The 21,978-nt window shown below is 38.2% G+C and overlaps 1 protein-coding gene and 1 long non-coding RNA gene across 10 annotated transcripts in view; one reads left to right on the forward strand and one right to left on the reverse strand.

Moving 5' to 3' along the window:
• UBR2 (ubiquitin protein ligase E3 component n-recognin 2) overlaps positions 1 to 4,965 on the reverse strand; it is a 102,785-nt gene extending 97,820 nt beyond the window's left edge. For 3 of the 8 annotated variants that reach the window (XM_070456423.1, XM_070456420.1, XM_070456422.1), the window contains exon 1: positions 4,577 to 4,951. In XM_070456423.1, coding sequence (XP_070312524.1) covers positions 4,577 to 4,654 — 78 coding nt within the window. In that variant the 5' untranslated portion in view covers positions 4,655 to 4,951. Of the gene's footprint in view, positions 1 to 4,576 lie in introns of all 8 variants that reach the window. The other 5 variants (XM_070456425.1, XM_070456426.1, XM_070456424.1 and 2 more) reach the window with 4 other exon arrangements.
• An 82-nt stretch (positions 4,966 to 5,047) lies between these two features.
• The window catches only part of LOC139031435 (uncharacterized), a 37,901-nt gene continuing 20,970 nt past the window's right edge, over positions 5,048 to 21,978 (forward strand). For both annotated transcript variants that reach the window (XR_011483919.1, XR_011483918.1), the window contains exons 1-3: positions 5,048 to 5,239; positions 7,931 to 8,041; positions 11,941 to 12,024. This is a non-coding gene — a long non-coding RNA (uncharacterized lncRNA). The remainder of the gene's footprint in view (positions 5,240 to 7,930; positions 8,042 to 11,940; positions 12,025 to 21,978) is intronic.

Consider the following 21,978-nt stretch of genomic DNA (forward strand, 5'->3'; position numbering starts at 1 on the left):
GAAAACTATGCTTCAATTTTAACTTACAACATATTTAAAGGTTTTGTTTAACACCAATTTTTTGTTTTATATTTTATGTTGCCATTTCTCTTAAAAGTTTACTTTTGCAGAATTTTGATCCAGGGAGGATAAAGGATGGTGCTTTGTAAAAGAAATTATGTTGTCTTGTGGCTCCAACAACACTCATGGGCCAAATATGTTCAGATTTCTCAAACAAAAAATTCAGAAACTAATATCAGCTTCTGGTTAAGAGAAAAAAAAAAAAAAATCAGTCACCTTATTTAAAACACTAATAAACAAAGCAAAGTACCTTTACATGGGAATTATATACCGGAGACATAGAATTAGTGACCAGCAACAGTATAGATTAGAAAAGGAAAGCTGTGAAGAGAAAATGAGCAGGTGGAGAAAATTTCTGGCTGCATTTCAGAATAATTGTTTACATATTTCTCAAAAGAAAAAACCTATAGCTTTTCATATTAGCTCTCAGTAACATAAGCTAATTGTAACTATTTCTTCAAAAGGAAAAATTACCAGATTCCCAATTTGGTTGCATGTTAATCTGTCCTTATTTCAGACACTTGTGGCTGTCATGTAATGTGCACATCACAGTAATAAGCACTACCTTATTAGAAGTCCTCCATAAGGGAAGTGGGGAAACTGTCAACTCATTCCACTATAGTAAACATGTTATGACAATGTTTCTAGGCTCTCTCCTAGTTTGAAAGCTAATTTTCAGCCTTGGGATGGACAGCAAGTATAATAAACACAAAAATCAAAGAATCCCGTGGGGTTAGTTCTTTCATCACAGTGAAAAGTAAAAGTTGCTCAGTCATGTCTGACTCTTTGGGACTCCATGGACTGTACAGCGGGCCAGTCTGTACTGGCCCGGCTCGGGTGAGTAGCCTTTCCCTTCTCCAGGGGATCTTCCCAACCCAAGGACTGAACCCAGGTTTCCCACATTGCAGGTGGATTCTTTACCAGCTGAGCCACAAGGGAAGCTTGTATCACAGTATCTAATTATAATTCTTTGCCAAATTAAAACTGCATTCTTTAACCACATTTGGTTTTGCTTTTGAACAAGGATAATCAACATGTAAGTTAACTATAAAAAAACAATCTAAAGCAACAATCACTAATGCTGAAATGAAGCTTTCGGGACTATATTAAGAAAAAATTAGAACTAGAAAAAAATGTAACTTAAAAATAGGCAAAAGACCCAAATTGACACTTAAAAAAAAAAAACCCAAAAAGCTTATGAAAAGATGTTCAACATCATGAGTCACAAGGGAAATACAAATCAAAACTATAAAGAGCTCCAACTTTACACTCAAAAGAATGGCTATAATTGAAAAAAGAGACAATTAACAAGTGTTGGCAAGGATGTGAAACCCACTGAAAACTTCACATCTGCTGATAGGAAGGTAAAACGATGCAGTCATTTCGGCCTAGCAATTCCTGACCCAGCAATTCCAAGCCTGGGTGTATGCCCAAGAGAAATGAAAACATATATTCCCACAAAAAAACTGTACACAAATGTTCACAGTAGCACAATTTATAATCTCCCAAAAGTTGAAACAACCCAAATAGCCATCAACTGACGAATGGATAAATAAAATATGGTATATCCACATAATGGACTATCATTTGGCAGTAAAAAGGAATGAAGTATTGAGGATATATGCTACAATAAGGACAAAACTTGAATACTTATGCTAAGGGAAAGAAACCAGTCACAAAAGACAACAAGTTACATAACTCCATTTATATGAAATTTCCAGAATAGACAAATCTATGGAAACAAAGAAACAGGTTAGCAGTGGCCTAGAGTCTGGGAGGTTAGAAGGAGTGTACAGATAATGGATGTAGGATTTCTTTTGGAAGGGTGATAAAAATGTTCTAAAACTGATCGTGGTGATGGCTGTACAACTGCATATACTAAAAACCACTGAACTGAACTGTAAGATATGTGAATTATATTGCAACATATAAAACTACTGAAAATTTTAAGGTAAAAATTAACCAATATAGATATAATACTTTATATAAAACTTCTGTAAGGAATACATAGTTCTTTCAGACTTGGGGAGAAACAATATATCCACTTTTTAAATCATAATCATCCACTGAAACATATAATTGAATCTGTGGAGCATAAGATGTAGATAGACTCAAGAAGTGTCAGGGGAGTTGTACTTGCACAACCGGGAGTTGGTGATGGACAGGGAAGCCTGGCATGCTGCAGTCCACAGGGTCGCAAAGAGTCGGACACGATTGAGCAACCGAACTAAACTGAACATACTTGCAGGATCAACTCTACCAAAGGAAAGAGAACACTAGAACATTGGGCCAGTCACTTTACTATCCTAAACTTAAAAGTACTGGAGTACTTAAATACTTTTGTGAGGCATTCTAGTAAAGAATAGATGGGATCACAAAAAGTCCTTCCTCCTCATACAAATAAGAAAAGCCAGTGTGTAAATACAGTGTGGGAAAGATGACACCAGTGCTTATTAAGTAATTTTAGACGGATGTGATCCCAACCAATTACTAGTTACAGAGGTCTAAAGGCTGCAATAACTGCTTTACTTGTTTATTCTCTCAAGTTCATTTTAACCTGAGAAAAGTTTATTCATTTTAATTTGTGATAAAGGCTGGGCTGGAGCCGAAGCTGGAAGAATACTAAAGCGTTATGCTGTTTTAACCAAATACAGACAATAAACGCCTCACAAAGTAAGGGCAAATTATCCTACTTGAAGAATCCTGTATTTTAATACTAGCCTGAATCTTCTTTAAGAAATTTTATTGGCCTTCAGACCTAAATTTTTTCCCATCTTATTCAGAAATCCATTTAAAAGGAAACAGAGCAAAACTAAAATGTAGCTCAGACTCTGATCTTTACAAACTCCAAGTCCAGAGTACTAAATTTTGATTACATTTCCCTTAATTTCCCCCACTACATCTGACTGAGAATTTCACTACACAAGGACTAGGAGCACTGGTCTCTAGCATTGGTTTTATAACTGTTTACTCAGGAAATCTCAACAAATTTGAGAAGCTCTCACTTGATAGCTTGCACTTTTATTTAAAATTTTATTTCACATTGGAGTATAGTTGATTACCAATGTTGTGTTAGTTTCAGGTGTATAGCAGCTTGCACTTTTAGAACTGGGAAAATAAGAGTACATAGCCTGTACCACTGGGTTACAGGCAAAATATGGCAGAAGTAAAAAAAAAGTCAGGTAAATAAAAGGTCAGATATCAACATGGATACTGACAGGATGATGTAGTAGGGAACAGCTATTATCATCATTTTACTATTTACTTCGAACATAGCTTTCATTTTCTTTTCAAATCTCTCGATAAATGAAAGGCAGATGGGGTAAATCCTTGGGTTGTTGAAATACTAAGCAGAAAGTAAATGAAAATGGAACTAAACAAGTTAGTTTAAGAACAAAGATGCATCAGTCAATGTGTTTCTTGAAACTTTTCACCTCTACTCCTAACATTTTCTTCCCGTATGACTGTAGTGTCCTCATCAATTCGCCCAAAATAACTCCTCACTAACCAACAGGCTCAAAGTGCCCCACTACAACTTTGTTCCTAACATTCAGATTGTTGACTTGTGCTCAAAGGTCACTTCCTTCCTACCAGTTTTTAAATCGGAGGCCTTAAAGGTGGGGCCTAAGCTGTGTTGGTCCATTTATAATCATTCTGGGCAATCTGTTCTAATGGGTGTTCCCTGTCCTTCTGGAGGAAAGATACCATCGAGTTTTATTAATTGTTTTATAACTCTGTTACTTATATGAGCATATTCATATTATAGGTTCAGTACAAGACTGGCTTTGAATGCTTTAAGTTTGGGGCATTAACTGCTCTCACCACGCTGTGGCCACATTATTAGCTTCCATTTACTGACAGCCGCTCTCTCAAAGTTATATAACGTTTGTTCTCCGTCCAACTACCCCCAACTCCTAGACGAATTATTGTTTTAATCTCCCAGTCTCCGCGACCACTTTCTCACACTCCATAAACCTGTCAAGACAGTAACTCTTCGCACATTCACTAACGTCGACTGACCAAACCAGGGCAAAAACGCACTGAAAAGGAGGGGAAAAGACGGAGGACAGTGTCCTTGGCATCCGCCGGCCCCAGAAACAAAGTAAAGGCGGCAGATTTCAAACGAGGAGGCAAGGCTCCGCTTATCTCCGGAAAAGGAATCAGGAAAACAAAGTACCCAAAAAAACCAGGAAGCAGAGTTGGCAAAGAGGGCAAAGGCCCTGTGCTGCGAGACTTAACTGGGAGTGTGGGGAAAAGGAGGAATAATGGAAGAGCAAAAGGGAAAGCGAGGGTGGCTGGTGCACCCAGCGGCGCTGCCGGCTACTTGTGGATAAAGAGGGAAGGAGAGGGGCAGGATCTGGGGCCTCCCCGTGCCATTACCTACACGGGGAGGCGCCGCGCGCGGGGTCGTCACCCCAAGTCAGGGCCCGCCGCCCGGGGATTCCCAGGAGAAGGTTCCTCCCCCGGGGCGCAGCCTGCCACGACCGGACATCAGAGCCCCGGTCCAGGCACTCACCCCCGCGGTCTCCTCAGCTGAACATTCCAGCAAACTCCGGTCGAGGGCCTGCACCTCAGGCTCCAGCTCCGACGCCATCTTCCCTCCTTCGCCTCCCCAGAGCTGACGCCGCTACTGCCGCCCCGAGGGCAGCGGCCTCACCACGGCCCGGGGGCGGGGGCGCTGCAAAGCCACCACCCTGCCTGGGGCGGTCGGTCTTGAGCAGGAGTTCAGGTGGCCGCGGGTGGAGAAGACGAAGAGTAGCGCGAGGTGAGGCGGGCAGAAGGGACAGCGTCTCCTGCGCTCCCTCCCGGGCTCTGCGCCCAAGAGTCAAGTCACCGCCTCGTCCCTGCCCCGGGGAAGGACACAGAAAACATCGGACCTGTCACTCTTGCCCGCTTCTACTGCGTCCTGCACCGTGAAAGGGGCAATAACATTCCAAAGAGGAAGCAGAGCACTCTGGGAGTTGTAGTCGTCCTCCGCAAGGCCAGGAAAAAGGTGGAACCCTTACAAGGAGCCCGCCCCGGGATGGCATTGTGGGAGTTGTAGTCCGTTCGTCTCCTAAGAGCTTGGAGAAATGGCAGATGAGCGGGCGGAGCTTTTGTGCACAGCTAGAATCGTGGGAAGAGACCCGTGGTTAGAGGCGCCCACCTGGGAAGAGGCAGAAGCGCGAGATACCGTGTGGTACCGTAGTTTTATCCCTCAACGCCGTTTGTTCATTTTTGTATCCCAGAGCTTAGAACAGTGCCTGGCACGTGGTAGAACTCGAGTGCTTTTCAAAGCCTGGAGTGGGTATGAACTCAAATACTTGTCGAATGAATAAACATTCCTACAGTTACGTTTCTATAGTGTTTATGGCCCTGTCATCCATCAACACTGGTAACGAAGGTGTACATCCCCCAGGATTTTGAAGGTTTTTTAAAACATGTTAAACTGGTGTGAAAGGAAACGTTTCCAAGTGATTTAGTTATGACTGCTTATTAAAATTTATTACAAATCTTGTTGCAAAGGAGGAGTCTACTGAGCCAATTCAAAGATTTACTCTTGATCAGGACGTTTTATAGAAATAGATAATCATTGTTAGGTTGGACACAAAAGGAAACTATGTTTCGGTAGAGGTAATTAGACTTTTGACTGACAGGTGTGTGGGTTTCTTAGAACAAGTCTTCAGTTCCTTTAGAGTTTATCAGAAAATTGCTTACACGTTGTATTAGGTATGAGCTTTATTCCTACAAAGAAATTGTGAATTATATTAGGCAAAAAAAGTTCTGATGGAATCCAGGTTTGGGAAATTTTTTTTTGCTGGGTGTTATTGTTGTTAACAAAACTATAATATTACCCAAGTTTTTTCTTTTAAAGAAATAAAAATTACCCATATCCCACAGTCCAAATAAACCTTGTTATCGCTTTAAAAAATGAAACTAATATCTGTATAAGTTAGAACTGCAAACTCAATGAAAATATTTTTAAAGGGAAAAATGATAACTATGCCTCTTACCCAAAGTCCTTCTCTGCAAAAAAAAGCATTGTTAATATTTTCTTATGATTCTAGCCAGAAAAAAAAAGTATTCATATATACATAAATACCTAGAATGAGAGATCTTGAAAGGGTCATATATACACATGTTACTTTCTTCTTTGCCCAACCTCCTTGCCCTGATGGGCTCCCTAACCAGAGACAACCTGGAAGAAGCCTGGGATTGTTATAACCCAGAAGCAAAGATAATGCCTCTTTAAGAGTCCTAATGTAGAATTAAAGCCATTAAAATGCATTTTAAATAAACTTTATTATTTTTAATTTTTGGATTAATTTTATATTCTTTTCCCCTAAATTCTTTTTTTTTTTTTTAATTTTATTTTATTTTTTTTTTTAATTTTTATTAGTTGGAGGCTAATTACTTTACATCATTACAGTAGTTTTTGTTATACATTGATATGAATTAGCCATGGATTTACATCCCCTAAATTCTTGAGTTGGATATTTCTATTAACCATTCTTTTTCAAAATGTACATCTAAAGTTGTGGTTTTCAAACTTGAGTGTGCATCAGAATTACCTAGAGGTCTTGATAAAATACAGACTTCTGGATCCCACTCAGAATTTCTGATTCAATAGGTTTTGGATGGAGACTGAAAACTGTATTTCCATCAGGTTCCTGGGTCAATCTGTGGGCTTGGGGACTAACTTCAAGAATCATAGATTTATTAATGCAATGCATTTCCATTATATACTGCTTTAATTACATTATGCAAATTTTGGTATATATTATTCTATTATCATTTATTAGTATGATTTAAAATTTTCTAGTATGTATGACCTTGTGATCTTTTTTCTTTTTCATATCCATGACTCACTTATTTTGTAACTGAAAGTTTATACATCTTAATCTCTCTCTTTTTTCTTTCTTCCCTCCACCTGCTGCCCTCTGGCAACCACCTGTTTGTTTTCTGTACATATAGCACTGTTTCTGTTTTGTTATATTTGTTCATTTGTTTTGAATTTTAGATTCCACATATAAGTGAAATTGTACAGTATTTGTTTTATTGTCTAATATATTTTTCTTAGCATAATACCTTCTAGGTTGACCCATTTTGTCACAAATGACAAGATTCCATTCTTTTTTGTGGCTGAGTAATATTCCATTGTATGTATGTACCAAACGTTCTTTATCCATTCATCTTTTGATGGGTGCCTAGGTTGCTTCTGTATCTTGGTTATTGTAAACAATACTACAACAAACATAGGAGTTCATATATATTTTCTAATTAGTGTTTTTATTTTCTGAAGATAAATATGGAGGAGTGGAATTTCTGGATCATATAGTAGTTCTATTTTTAACTTTTTGGGGAATCTCTATACTGTTTTCCACAGTGACTGCACCAATTTACATTCCCACCAAGAGTGCATGAGGGTTCCCTTTCTGCACATCCCGCTATTTACTGTCTTTCTGATAACAGCCATTCTAACAGGTGAAAGATGATACTTGTTTTTTTGATTTGCATTTCCCTGATGCAGGTGTTCCCAACCTCTGGGATCTAATGCCTAATGATCTGAGGTGGAACTGAGGTAATAATAATAAAAAAAAATAAAGTGTAAAGAAGCATAATGCTCTTGAATCATCCTGATACCATTTCAGACCCCTCCCTGCAGGTCTGTGGGAAAATTGTCTCCTATGAAATCAGTCCCTGATACCAAAAAGGCTGGGGACCTTTGCATAGTGATGCTCAGCATCTTTCATGTCCCTGTCAGCCATCTGCATGTCTTCTTTGGAAAAACGTCTGTGGAGATCCTCTGCTCATTTTTAAAATCAGGTTGTTTGCTTTTTTTACTTTATTTTTTTATTTTTAAATTAAAAAAAAATTTTTTTTTCTTTAGGTCTGCATCATGCAACATGTGGGGTCCTAGTTCCCCAACCAGGGAATCGAACCTGTACCCTCTGCAGTGAAAGCACGGAGACATAACCACTGGACTGTGAGGAAAGTCCAGGTTGTTTGTTTTTTAAATATTGAGTTGTATAAGTTCTTTATCAATATTTTAGATATTAAACCCTTATCAGGTATATCATTTGCAAATATTTTCTCCCATTTAGTAGGTGGTCTTTTCATTTGTTGATAGTGTCTTTTACTGATCAAAAGCTTTTCAGTTTGATGTAGCATGGCAACCCATTCCAGAATTCTTGCCTGGAGAATCCCCATGGACCCAGGAGTCTGGCGGGCCACAATTCATGGGGTCGCAAAGAGTCAGACATGACTAAGCAACTAAGCACAGTGCACAGTCCAACTTGTTTATTTTTGCTTTTGTTTGTCTTGCCTAAGGGGACATAACCAAAAAATATTACTGAAATCAGTGTCAGAGAGCTTACTGCCTATGTTTTCTTCCAGAAGTTTTATGGTTTCAACTGTTACATTTACATCTTTAATCCGTTTTGAGTTTATTTTTGTACATGGTGTGAGAGGGTAGTCCAGTCTGATTCTTTTGTATGTAGCTGTCCAGTTTTCCCAACACCATTTATTTAAGAGTCTGTCTTTTCCTTATTGTATATTGTTGCATCCTTTGTCAACAGATTAACTGCCCATATAATGTGGGTTCATTTCTGGGCTATCTGTTCTGTTCCATTGATCTATGTGTCAGTTTTTGTGCCAGTACCACACTGGTTTGATAATTAAGTTTGAAATCAGGAAGCATGATAACTCCAGCTTTGTTCTCTCTCAAGGTTGTTTTATCTACGTGTATGTGGAAAAAGCTATTTCCGTACAAATTTAGAATTATACATTCTAGTTTTGTGAAAAATATCACTGGTATTTTAATAGGGATTGCATTGAATCTGTTGATTGGCTTGGGTATGGTCATTTAACAAAATTAATTCTTTCAATCCATGAACACAGTATATCTTTCCATCTGTGTCATCTTTAATTTCTTTCATGTGTTTCACAGTTTTCTAAGTACAGGTCTTTGACCTCCTTAGTTAGATTCATTCCTAGATATTTTATTCTTTTTGGCAGGATTATAACTGGGATTGTTTCTTAATGTCTCTTCTGATAATTCACTGCTAGTGTATAGAAATGCAACAGATTTCTGTAAATTAATTTTGTATCATGCAGCTTTTCTGAATTCATTGATTAGTTTTATGTTTTTTGGTGTCATCTTTAAGATTTTATATGTATCATGCCATCTGCAAACAGTGACAGTTTTACTTCTTCCTTTCTAGTTTGTCTTCCTCTTATTTGTTTTTCTTGTCTGATTGCTGTTGCTAGGACTTCCAATACTATGTTGAATAAAAATGGTGAAAGTAGGCAATCTTGTCTTGTTCCTGATCTTAGAGGAAATTCCTTCAGCTTTTTACCATTGAGTATGTTAGCTAAGGGCTTGAACTATCTGGCCTTTATTATGTTGAGGTATATTCTCTCTATACCCACTTTCTGGATAGTTTTTACCATAAAAGGATGTTGAACTTTGACAACGTTCTTCTGCAACTATTGAGATCATCATATGGTTTTTTTTTTCCCATCATATGGTTTTTATTCTTCAATTGGTTAATGTGGTGTATCACATTGATCTGCAGGGGTTGAACCATCCTTGTATCACTGTGATAAATCCCAATTGATCATGGTCCTTTTAATGTATTGTTTAATTTGGTTTGTTAATATTCTGTTGAGTATTTTTGTATCTGTGTTCAGTGATGTTGGCCTGTAATTTTCTTTTTGGTGTGATAGCTTTGTCTGCTTTTGGTATCAGGGTGATGCTGGCCTCATAGGATGAGTTCGGAAGCCCTTATTCCTATGCAATTTTTTGGAATAGTTTGAGAAGGATAGGTGTTAACTCTTCTATAAATTTTTATATAATTCACCTGTAAAGCCATCTAGTCCTAGGTCTGTTTATTGGGAGTTTAAAAAAATTTTTATTTTATATTGGAGTATAGTTGATTAACAATGTTTTGTAGTTTCAGGTGTAGAGTATTTCACTTAAACATATACATGTATCTATTCTTTTTCAAATTCTTTTCATTTTGTGAGTTTGTTTTATTAGATTCAATTTCATTACTGTTCAGATTTTCTGTTTCTTCCTGTTACAGTTTTGGGAGGTTGTGTATTTATAGTAATCTGTCCATTTCTTCTAGATTGTCCATTTTATTGGTATATAGTTTTTCATACAGTTTCTTATGATCCTTTGTATTTCTGTGGTATTGGTTTAGCTTCTTTTTCATTTCTGATTTTATTCATTGGTCCCTTTCCCTTTTTCTTTTGATGAGTCTAGCTAATTTTGGTTCTCTTTTCAAAGTACCAACCTTTAGCTTCATTGATCTTTTCTATTGGGCTTTTAAAGTCTCTATTTCATTTATTTCTGCTGTGGTCTTAATGATTTCCTTCCTTCTACTAACTTTGGCTTTGGTTTATTCTTCTTTCTATAGTTCCTTTAGGTATGAGGTTAGGTTGTTTATTCAATATTTTTCTTGTTGAGGTAAGCTTGTATCACTATAAACTTTCCTTTTAAAATTGCTTTTGCTGCATCACATAATTTTCTTGTAAGTTTTAAAAAATATTTATGTTTTGGCTGCATTGGGTCTTGGTTGCAGCATGTGAGATCTTTAGTTGTGGTATGTGGGATGTAGTTCCCTGACCAGGGATTGAACGTGGGTCCCCTGGACTGGGGACATGGAGTGTTAGCTACTAGACCACCAGGGAAGTCCCATCACATAGTGAAGTCTATTTGGTGTAATGTGTCATTTAAGGCTAGTGTTACCTTATAGATTTTCTGTCTGGATTATCTGTCCATTCATGTAAGTGGGGTGTTAAAGTCCCCTACTGTTAAGTTGTTACTGTCAGTTTCTCCCTTTATATCTATTAATATTTACTTCATGTATTTATGTGCTCCTTTGTTGGGTACATATATATTTATAATTGTATCTTTTTCTTGGATTGATCCCTTGATCACTATTTAATGTCCTTCTTTGTCTCTTGTAACAATCTTTATTTTAAAGTCTATTTTGTCTGGTGTTAAGTATTGCTACCCTAGCTTTCTTTTGATTTCCATTTGCATGAAAAAGCTTTTTCCATTGTTTCACTTTCAATCTGTGTGCCTCTTTAGGTCTGAAGTGACTCTTGTCGGCAGCATATAGATGGGTCTTATTTACATATCCATTCAACCATTCTGTGTCTTTTGGTTGGAACACAGTCTATTTACGTTTAAAGTAATTATTGATAGGTATGTACTTATTGTGGGGTTATTGTGTAGTTTTGCTTTGTTTTTTTGGTTGTTCTTTTCTTCCTCTTTTGGTCTCTTCCCTTGTGATTTGATGACTATCCTTAGTGCTATGTTTGGATTCCTTTCTCTTTTTCATCTGTGTATGTATTATAAATTTTTGATTGGTGTTTACCATGAGGTTTACATATAGAAATCTATATGTGATTATTTTAAGTTGCTGATCTATAAAGTTCAAGTGCATTTTTAAGAATTCTGCTAATTACTCTTCCCTACTATGTTTACTGTTTTGACATCATATTTTATGTCTTTTTGTTTTCTGTATCCTTTTACTACTTAGTATGGATATAGATGATTTTACTACTTTTATTTTTTAACGTTACTACTAGCTTTATACATGGTTGATTTTCTATCTTTACTGTATGTTTGCCTTTACTAATGAAATTTCTCCTTTTGTGATTTTCATATTTCTAGTTGTAGCCTTTCCTTTTTCACTTTGAGAAGTCCCTTTAACATTTCTTATAAAGCTAGTTTAGTGGTGCTGAACTCTTAGCTTTTGTTTGTCTATAAAACTTTTGATCTCTCCATCCAATCCGAATGAATCTTGCTGCATAGAGTGTTACTGGTTGTAGGTTTTCCCTCTTAATCACTTAAAATGTATCATGTCACTCTCTTTTGGCCTTCAGAGTTTCTGCTGAAAAGTCATCTGATAGCCTTTGGGACTCTCTGTGATTCCTGGACCTGGATGTCTTTTTTCATTCCCAGGTTAGGTAAGTTTTCAGGTATTATGTCTTCAAATATGCTCTCTGTCCTTTTTTCTGTTTTCATTTTGGAACCCTTATAATATGAATGTTAGTATCCTTGATGCTGTCCCAGAGGTCTCTTAAACTGTCCTCATTTCTTTGTATTCTTTTTGTATTGAGATTCTCCTATATTAGGTGCATATATATTATAATTGTTATATCTTCTTCTTGGATTGATCCTTTGATCATTATGCAGTGTCCGTCATTGTCACTTGTAATAGTCTTTATTTTAAAGTCTATTTTATCTGATATGAGTATTGCTACTCCTGCTTTCTTTTGATTTACATTTGCATGGAATATCTTTTTCCAGCCCCTCACTTTCAGTTTGTATGTGTCACTGGGTCTGAGGTGAGTCTCTTTTAGGCAGCATGTGTAAGGGTCTTGTTTTCATATCCATTCAGCAATCTGTGTCTTTTGGCTTGAGTGTTTAGTCAGTTTACATTTAAGGTAATTATTGATATATATGATCCCATTACCTTTACTTTATTGATTTGGGTTTGTTTTTGTAGGCTTTTTGTTTCTCTAGTGTTTCCTGTCTAGAGAAGTTCCTTTAGCATTTGTTGTAAAGCTAGTTTGGTGGTGCTGAATTAACTTTTGTTTGTCTGTAAAGCTTTTGATTTCTCCTTTGAATCTGAATGAGATCCTTGATGGATAAAGTAATCTTGGTTGTAGGGTTTTTTCCTTTCATCACTTTAAATATATTCTGCCACTCCCTTCTGACCTGCAGTTTCTGTTGGAAGATCGGCTATTAGCCTTTTGGGGATTCTCTTGTATGTTATTTGTTGTTTTTCCTTTGCTGTTTTTCATATTTGTTCTTTGTGTTTAACTTTTGTTAGTTTGATTAATATGTGTCTTGGCCTGTTTCTCCTTGGGTGTATCCTGTATGGCACTCTCTGAGCTTCCTGAACTTGGGTGACTACTTCCTTTTCCATGTTAGGGAGGTTTTCGACTGTGCATCTTCTCAAATATTTTCTCATACCCTTTCTTTTTCTCCTCTTCTTCTGGGACCCTTATAATTTGAGTGTTAGTATGCTTGATGTTGTCCCAGAGGTCTCTTAAGCTGTCTTCATTTCTTTGTACTCTTTTTGTTGTTGTTGTGATTTCTACTACTCTGTCATCCAGCTCACTAATCTGTTCTTGTGTATCATCTAATCTACTAAAAATAGCCTTCTAGTGTATTTTTCATTTCAGTTATGGTATTCTTTATATCTAGTTCTTCTTTATATTTTTCTAATTTTTTGTTAATAACGTCTAACTTCTCACTGTGTTCATCTAATTTTCCTCCTGAGTTATTTGAATGTCTTTATGACCATTACCTTATACTCTTTATTGAGTAGATTGCTTATCTCCACTTAGTTCTTCTGGGGTTTTATCTTGTTCTTAGTTTGGAACATATTCCTCTATTACCTCATTTTGCCTAATTTGCTATTTTTATTTCTATGTATTTGGTAAGTATTTACATTTCCTGACCTTGGAGAAGTGGCCTTTTGTAGGAGGCATCCATGTATCCCAGCAGTATGCTTTCCCTCTGGCCACTAGAGCTTTATGCCTTAGGAGTACCCCCTATGTGGGCTGCAGGGGTCCTTCTGCTGTGTGAGACTGATCACTGTGCGTGGTCTGATAGGTGTGCTGTCCCCTTGCCTAGTTGGTTGCCAAACTGCATTGTGTGGAGGCTGCCAGCCGCCAGAGGGTGGGGCTGGGTCATGAGGCAGCTGGCTGTGGAAGCCCATGGCTTTCCAGGCCTAGTACTGGTACGCTGGTGAGTAGTTATGGGGCGGAGGGCCCTGGATCTTGCATTAGCCTGCTGATTGGTGGGGCTGGGGCTCAGGGGCATCCCAGGGCTGGTATCAGCAAGCTGGTAGGCTTGTGTTCCCCATCCCCCAGCTAGCTGCTCAGCTTGAGATGTCCCAGTACTAGTGCCAACAGGGGCCATGTTCCAGTTCTAATAAGTTAGAGGGAGGATTCCAAAATGGCCCTCACCAGCACCAGGGTCCTCATAGAATGGGCACCCCAAAATGGCTGCCACCCGTGTCTGTGTACCCAGGGTGAGCTCCAGTTGCTTCCTGCCTCTCTAGGACATTCTCCAAGATCAGCAGGTGGATCTGACCCAGGCTTCTTTCAAATTACTGCTTCTGCTCTGGGGCCCAGAGCATGTGAAATTTTGTGTACACCCTTTAGGAGTGGAGTTTCTATTTCCCACAGACCTCTAGTTCTCCTGAAAGTAAGCCCTGCTTGCCTTCAAAGGATAGTGTTCTAGGAACTCATCTTCCTGGTGCAGGACCACTGGGGGAGCAATGTAGGTCTTGGAACTCTTGCATTTTAGGGAAAACCTCTGCCATGTTGTTATCCTCCCATTTGTGGGTCACCCACTCAGGGGATGGGTGTTGACTATTTAACACCCCTTCTACCTGTCTTCTTGTGGTTCTTTCTTTATATCTTTAGTTAAAGAAGATTTTTTCCATTAGTCTTCTGGTCTTTTTCATCACTAGTTGCTTTTTTTTTTTTTTTTTCAAATTTTGGTGTGCCTGTGGGAGGAGGTGAACTAGATTTTTCCTCCTCTGCCATCTTGGCCACTTCTGGCATTGTTGTCCTTTGTTGCTGATTTCTCATTGTATTGTATTGTGGGCAGAGAACATGGTTTATATGATATAGATCTTTGGTATTTGATGACATTTGGCTTGTGGACTAGGGTATATGGTCAAGGAATCTTCAAATCATTATTTGAAGATTTATTGCTTTATTGATTTGAATTTGATAAGATTTGAATGCTTTATTGCATTCCCTCTGTTTTCTCTTTCTGGAACTTTTTGTTTGACTTCCTTTTATATTTTCCAGGATTTTTTATCTCTTTTTCATTTTCCCATATTTTTAACTTTGTTCCATTCTGGTTATATATCTTCTAGCATACAAATTCTCTCTTCATCTGTGTCTAATCTGATATTAACTATCTATTTAGTTTTTATTTTCAATGACTTCATTTCTCATTTCTAGAAATTACATTTAATACACTTTCAAAAAGTCCTGTTCTTTTATAATGCTTTATTTACTTATGTCACTAAATCTTTCTTTTATATCTTTAATACTTATGAAAGTGCTTATACAGTAGTGTTCTGTAGTTGTTGTACTTATAGAGAACTTGGGAGCTGAATCTTAGTTTGTGTGTCTGTGCAGATCCTCATTTAAATGATTGCTCCTTTGTGCTTTGTGATTATCAAATTTGAGATCATTTCCACTTAGCATTGGCTTTGGGAATCGCAACAGGCCTATATTTAGAACATGACCTTCAAAACAGTTTTCCATTTGCTTCTACAAGGCCAAATTTTCTAGGAACATCATATACTCAGAACCAGGTGCACTAGGAGGATCATATATCCAGGATCAATTTTTATGTCAGTCTCTTGGCTTGGGGATTCCCTAATAGTATTAATTCAATTGTGTGACATTGTCCCTGTTTATAAATTCTTAAGGGAGAGTTCTTTTCCCTACTCAGGAAAGTTTAAAGGCTTCTTTGTTATTTTCCTCTGCCAGTCAATGAGTTTTTTCCTAATCTATCCTTTCACTGATATTCCAGTCCTTTGAAAGCTCAGGTTTTATGTGGGAATCTCAGCTTCAATTTATGTTCCTTAGCCCAGAGTCTTATCTTTTGTTCCCAGTTGGTCATTAAACACTAAACTCCAATTTTCAGTTACACATGGCATGTTGAATACTTCATGACAGTAAGGGGGGGAGGGGGGGCAGGGAGAAAGATAGGCTAGCTATGGAGATGATAGCACCAAACTTTTGGAAGGTGGAAAGCAAATGGATGAGAAGTAACTGACTTTGCAATCAGTGAACGCTGAAACCTGGGCTTCCCTGGTAGCTCAGCTGGTAAAGAATCCGCCTGCAATATAGGAGACCCCAGTTCGATTCCTGAGTCAGGAAGATCTGCTGGAGAAGGAATTGGCTACCCACTCCAGTATTCTTGGGCTTTCCTGGTGGCTCAGCTGGTAAAGAATCCGCCTGCAATGCAGGAGACCTGGGTTTGATCCCTAGGTTGGGAAGATCTCCTGGAGAAAGGAATAGGCTACCCATTCCAGGAGTCTGGTCTGGAGAATTCCATGGACTGTATAGTTCATGGGGTTGCAAAGAGTTGAACACTTCTGAGCGACTTTCACTTTCAAGCCAGCAATAAAGCAGTACATACTCATGCTAATTCATATCCAGAACTCTGAAAGATTTAGAAAAATAAAGCACCATGTTACTGTGAAGGTGAGTGAAGATGATGCTAAAAACAAGAATATTGTTTGAAAGTCTGTATAACAAGAAGTTAGATCACCTCATCTCCCACCCTAGAAGAAGACTAGAGGTTTATCCTCTAGAGAGGTTTCACTTGAGGGTCTTTGGACTGAGAGACTTAAGGCAGAACTAAGAACAGGGACACTACTGAATACTAGGGCCCGCCTGGAAAACCCCACGGATGGAGAAGCCTGGTAGACTGCAGTTCATGGGGTTGCTAAGAGTCAGACACGACTGAGAGACTTCACTTTCCCTTTTCACTTTCATGCATTAGAGAAGGAAATGGCAACCCACTCCAGTGTTCTTCCTGGAGAATCCCAGGGATGGGGGAGCCTGGTGGGCTGCCGTCTATGGGGTCGCACAGAGTTGGACACAACTGAAGCGACTTAGCAGCAGCAGCAGCAGCAGCAGCAGCAAGAGTTGACTGATTGGAAAAGACCCTGATGCTGGGAGGGATTGGGGGCAGGAGGAGAAGGGGACGACAGAGGATGAGATGGCTGGCGGCATCACTGACTCTATGGACATGAGTTTGAGTAAACTCCAGGAGTTGGTGATGGACAGGGAGGCCTGGTGTATTGCGATTCATGGGGTTGCAAAGAATCAGACACGACTGAGCAACTGAACTGAACTGAACTGAATTCAAAGTTGATACACTGAATAGGTTCACCCCAAACGCATTTCACCCCCTTGGCTCTAAGCATACCAGTGCCTGGCTTATACGTCTCAGGCAGAAGTTTGAGAGAATCTTCTCCAGAGAGACAAAACAACCTAAAAGAAAATCTGTCAGAGGCGTGAAACTCTATATTAGACTGCTTGGACTGCCATACCAGAATACTACAGACTGGGTGACTTAAAGCTAATTTTATCAAAGTTCGGAGTCCAGAAGCTTAAGATCAAAGAACTAGCTGTGTTGGTTTCTGGTGAGGGCTTTCTCCTTGGCTTACAGATGGTTACCCTCTCATTGCATCCTGCCACAGCCTTTCCTCTGTGTGTGTGGAGAAAAAGAGGTTTCTGGTGTCTCTTCCCAGTGGGAGGATAGCTGTTATATAGGTTGGTTAGTGAAACATATCTGGGAAGGGAGAATTGTGCTGAGCCCTGAGTGAAAAGAAAGAGGTAGTCACAAGAGCATTGTAAACAAAGCAGCAAGTGCAAAGGCCCTGAGGCTAAAACAGACTTGGAATGAATCAAGAACGTTAAGAAAGCTGTGGCTTTATGGCAAAAAGTTTTCAGATAAACTAATAAATACTAGGCTTTCCAAGTGGTGCTAGTAGTAAAGAATCTGCCTCCAGTGCAGGTAGACATAAGAGACCCAGGTTTGATCCCTGGGTCAGGAAGTTCCCCTGAAGAAGGAAATAGCAACCCACTCCAGTATTCTTGCTTGGAGAATTCCATGAACAGAGGAGCCTGATGGGCTGCAGTCCATAGGGTGGCACAGAGTCGGACACAACTGAAACGACTTAGCATGCTCACATGCTCACTAGTAATAGAACCATTCTATTTTTCCTATTCTTTACTAAAACCTTTTCAAGATAGATGTTACTATTTTTAGTTAAGATATGATGAAACTGAGCTTCATGAAGATAAGGTAACTTGCCCAAAGTCACTGTGGTAGATTGAATGTTTTATGGCTCTTATTTTATGTATAAATAAATATTTATTTGGGTGTGCCAGGTATTGGTGGTGGCATGTGGGATCTTCCATCTTAGTTGCAGCATGCAAACTCTTAGTTGCATCATGTGGGATCTAGTTCCTTGACCAGGGATTTAACCCAGGCCTCCTGCATTGGGAACTTGGAGTCTTAGATACTAAGAAGTCTTATATACAGAGAAGTCCTTCCCTTACCATCTATAACAAGTCTCAGGAATAATTTTTTTTTCTTTGATAGGTGCAATGTATTCTTTAAGGCATGTAAATCACTGTACTTGGTCATTATGGGAGGCCAAATGAAAGAAGGCAAAATAGTGTCTTTCTGGCTCTAGAAAGACATTAGAAAACCAGTGACACCAAGCCCAAAAAGGACAAGGGCGTACAGCTGCCCCAGGCATGGGTTCTGTTATATCAGCCTCTCAGAAACCACCATTCACAAGTTCAATTACTGCGGCAAACTCTGTGGTTGGCTTCCCCAGACAGTGTCATCTCCAGATATGCTTTCATGCCCTCTAAAGTGTGGTCAGCTAAACACCACATTGTCTACACTCCTTTGCAACTAGAGTCCTGGAAACAAATTAGATTCCATCAATTGTATGTGCTCTGGTGAGATTTAGAAGTTGCAAGTGCATTGGAGACTATCTTGTTCCTGGCTGTTACTGACATCAAGCTTGGTCCTGGAGATGTGTATCTGTTGGCTTTGTTTCTCTGCAGAACCCTGACTGATATGGTTACTATTAGCAAATATCCATTTGCCTTGTTGTTGGGTTCGTTTAATTAATTCTGTGTTTTTCCATCTTGTATTAAGCTTTTTAATTAAAATTTTATTTTCTAATAGGTAATATTGCCACTTGAACTTAGCCATTAAGTTCCCTCTCCTGGAGACAACTACTGTTTTCCACTTCTTATGTGTCCTTCTAGAGAGTTTCTGTATATTACCGGTAAATTCTTGTTTTTATGCCAGTGGTAGCATATGTGCATATTTTCTGCATTTCACTTATTCATTTAGGAGATTCCTCCATAGGCTATGTAGTATTGCAGTGAATATATGTTTCATTTATTTAACAATCCCTTATTAATGATGTTTAAATCATTTCCAGTCTTTTGCTCTTAGAGACCATATGGCAATAAATGACCTTGTAAAAATGTTATTATGCACATGTAAGTGTGTCTGTGAGACAGATAAAGTCTTTAGAGTTAGAATCCCTAGACTACAGGGGATGAGTGTTTTTAATTTTTGTCAAAATTATACATGTGCAAATGTCAAGAATTTTACATTTCTACAGAGTTTGTTTAAAAACAATGAAAAAAAGCAGAGCAGTCCCTAGTCCCTTTCCCCCCAATCTGTCTTCTCAGAGACAATCACTTTGAATTATTTTAGCTGCTGCCGTATTTCAAAATAGCTTCCTTGTATTACTTCTTGATTTTTTTCCATTTTAGGCATCATCTATGCACTTCCTGTTAGGAAAGAAGATTTCACACTCTTTCATCCCCTGCCCCCACGTTCATATTCCTCTGCCCTCCTAATGTAGTTATATTTGTCATTTAGATAGACAAACTTACAGAGTTTACATTATTATGCTGATAAAAGTTTTTTATAGCTGAGCCAACCAGTAAATTATGATGACTTTTCCTGAACAACTTTTTATTTTCCATGGAGTTAATAATTGTCTTATTTTTCTTTTTCGTCATTTTCTATGAGCACACCAAGATGTTCAAGCTCCAGTTCTTTTCAATCGTCTAAGTCTCTCATTATACCGAGACACATCCAGTTACCTTTAAATTATATCTTGTAGAAATCTCTGCTGGGAGTTTTCTGACCTCCTCCAAAGTGGTAATGGCATGGGACTTCCCTGGTGGTCCAATGATTAAGACTTTGCCTTCCAATGCGGAGGGGTGGGGTGGGCGGCAGGTTTGACACCTGGTCAGAGAGCTAAGATCCCATATGCCTTGTGGCCAAAAAATAAAAGAAACCCTGAATGGACTGGCTGTCCTGTTAGCCCAGAGCCAGCAGTAGATTTTCCATGACACTGTGAAGCTTAAACTTCAAGAGCCTTGATTTGCCTTAGCAATATATCCACATGATACACGAATTTTGTATAATTTGAAAAACGAGACATTTTAACTGTGTTTGGTTAAATACATTGTCTCTTTCCTATTCCTCTTTCCCTCTGTCACATTTTCTCTCACATTACAGTTTTGGGATCCAAGCAAGGGGAATTAGGTTGGAGATCCATTCAGCTTGTATTTAGTTGGATTATATGTAGTTTGTAGTCACATCTGTATAAAGTTCAGTTATTGTCAGTCATCCTAGTAGGAATTGCTATAGGAATATTTTGTGTGTATGTGTGTGTGTGTGTGCTCAGTCACTCAATTGTGTCTTTACAACCCATAGACTGTAGCCCACCAGGCTCCTCTGTTAATGGGATTTTCCAGGCAAGAATACTGGAGTGGGATTCCATTTCCTCCTCTGGGGATCTTCCCCACCCAGGGATGGAACCCGCATCTCTTATGTATATCTGCATTGGCAGGCGGATTCTTCACCACTGATATTCCTACCTTCTATCAATGCTATGCTAACTCACCCTGGGTTGTAACATGAAGGTGCAGAGGCAGAGGTTATAACAAATGTGAACATGTCCTATGGTGCCTGATGGCAGAAGTAGGTGACTAAGGGCAGAAAAACAAGGTCTGAATGTATGGAGCTGGAAGATAGTGTGTGGAAAAGTTTTTTCCATTTATCAGCTGTAGGAAATTATAAGTAATGGATTCAGTTTCTAACAATTTAGTTTTCTCCTATCAAGAATATACTGATTAATGCAACACAGAATTATTAATGTGCTGTGCAATTTTTCGTTTTTGGTGTGAAACATCTAAATAGAATTTATCAGAATTCTGTTTAAGCCTGTAGCAGTATTATAAATAGCACTATGTATATGTAAAAGTTGCTTGTTTTGTATACATCTCTACTATGATAATAAAAACAAATTTTGATTAATCATGCTGGAGAAAAGACTGAATTACCTCCATATTCTCTCTAGAGAAAAATATCACAAAATCTTTGTCATATGTAGAGATCACCAAAAAGTATACAGCATACACTTAAGAGTTTTACATTTCATTGTAGGTAAATTTTACCTCAAGTGCAAAAAGGACAAGAATTGTAAAAAAAAAAAAAAAATTGATCTCCCATTAAGGGCATGCATGCTGAGGTAGATTGCAGGAAATGTACTGACACTTGCAAATTGTTCCATGTGATATGCATCAAGAAATAAGATGAATTAATGGACAGTTGGAGAACTGGATAGATTAATAGATCTTTGATAAATTAAGTATAGTAAAATGGTAACTGTAGAATTTAGGTGATAGGTATTGGTATTTATTGTAAAGGTTTTGTAACTTTTTCTATAGGTTTTAAGTTTTTCATAATAAATTATTGGGAGAAAAATTATGCAGCTGAAAAATATAGAATAAAGGTATTAGAAACTTGAATCAAGTAATTAACTCATAAAATAATATTCTATTTTTCTGGATTTTTGTGATGTTTGTGGTATTTTTCAGCTCTATTAAATTTGTAGTTTGTTATGCTTTCTCATTCTATCAATACATAAATACTCATTTTCATACCAGCATTTGTATTTGTAATTTTGTATTTTACTTTCTTAAAGAGGATCCCCGAATTGTATAAGCTTCAGGCTCCATAAAGCCTGGATCCACCCCTGCCTGGTACATAGCCAACATTCTGAAATCTCTTTGCACGTTCTCTTTAGAATCTCCAATCTCCATTGTCCTTAAGATTCCCTTCATCCTTCCGGTGTTGCAGTTCCTGTGTCCTGGATTCTACGTCTTCTTATCTTCTTCATTGTTTGATTCACCTTCATTTTGATGAACCAGATATTCCAGTAGTTTCCAAAGAAAGATTGCATGAGAAATACATTTTACAGATCTTGCGATTATCAAATTATCTTTATTCTACTCTGCCACTTGACTGATAGTTTG

The sequence above is a fragment of the Odocoileus virginianus genome, chromosome 27 (genome assembly GCF_023699985.2).
Source record: "Odocoileus virginianus isolate 20LAN1187 ecotype Illinois chromosome 27, Ovbor_1.2, whole genome shotgun sequence".
In the NCBI taxonomy this organism is placed as follows: Eukaryota; Metazoa; Chordata; class Mammalia; order Artiodactyla; family Cervidae; genus Odocoileus; species Odocoileus virginianus.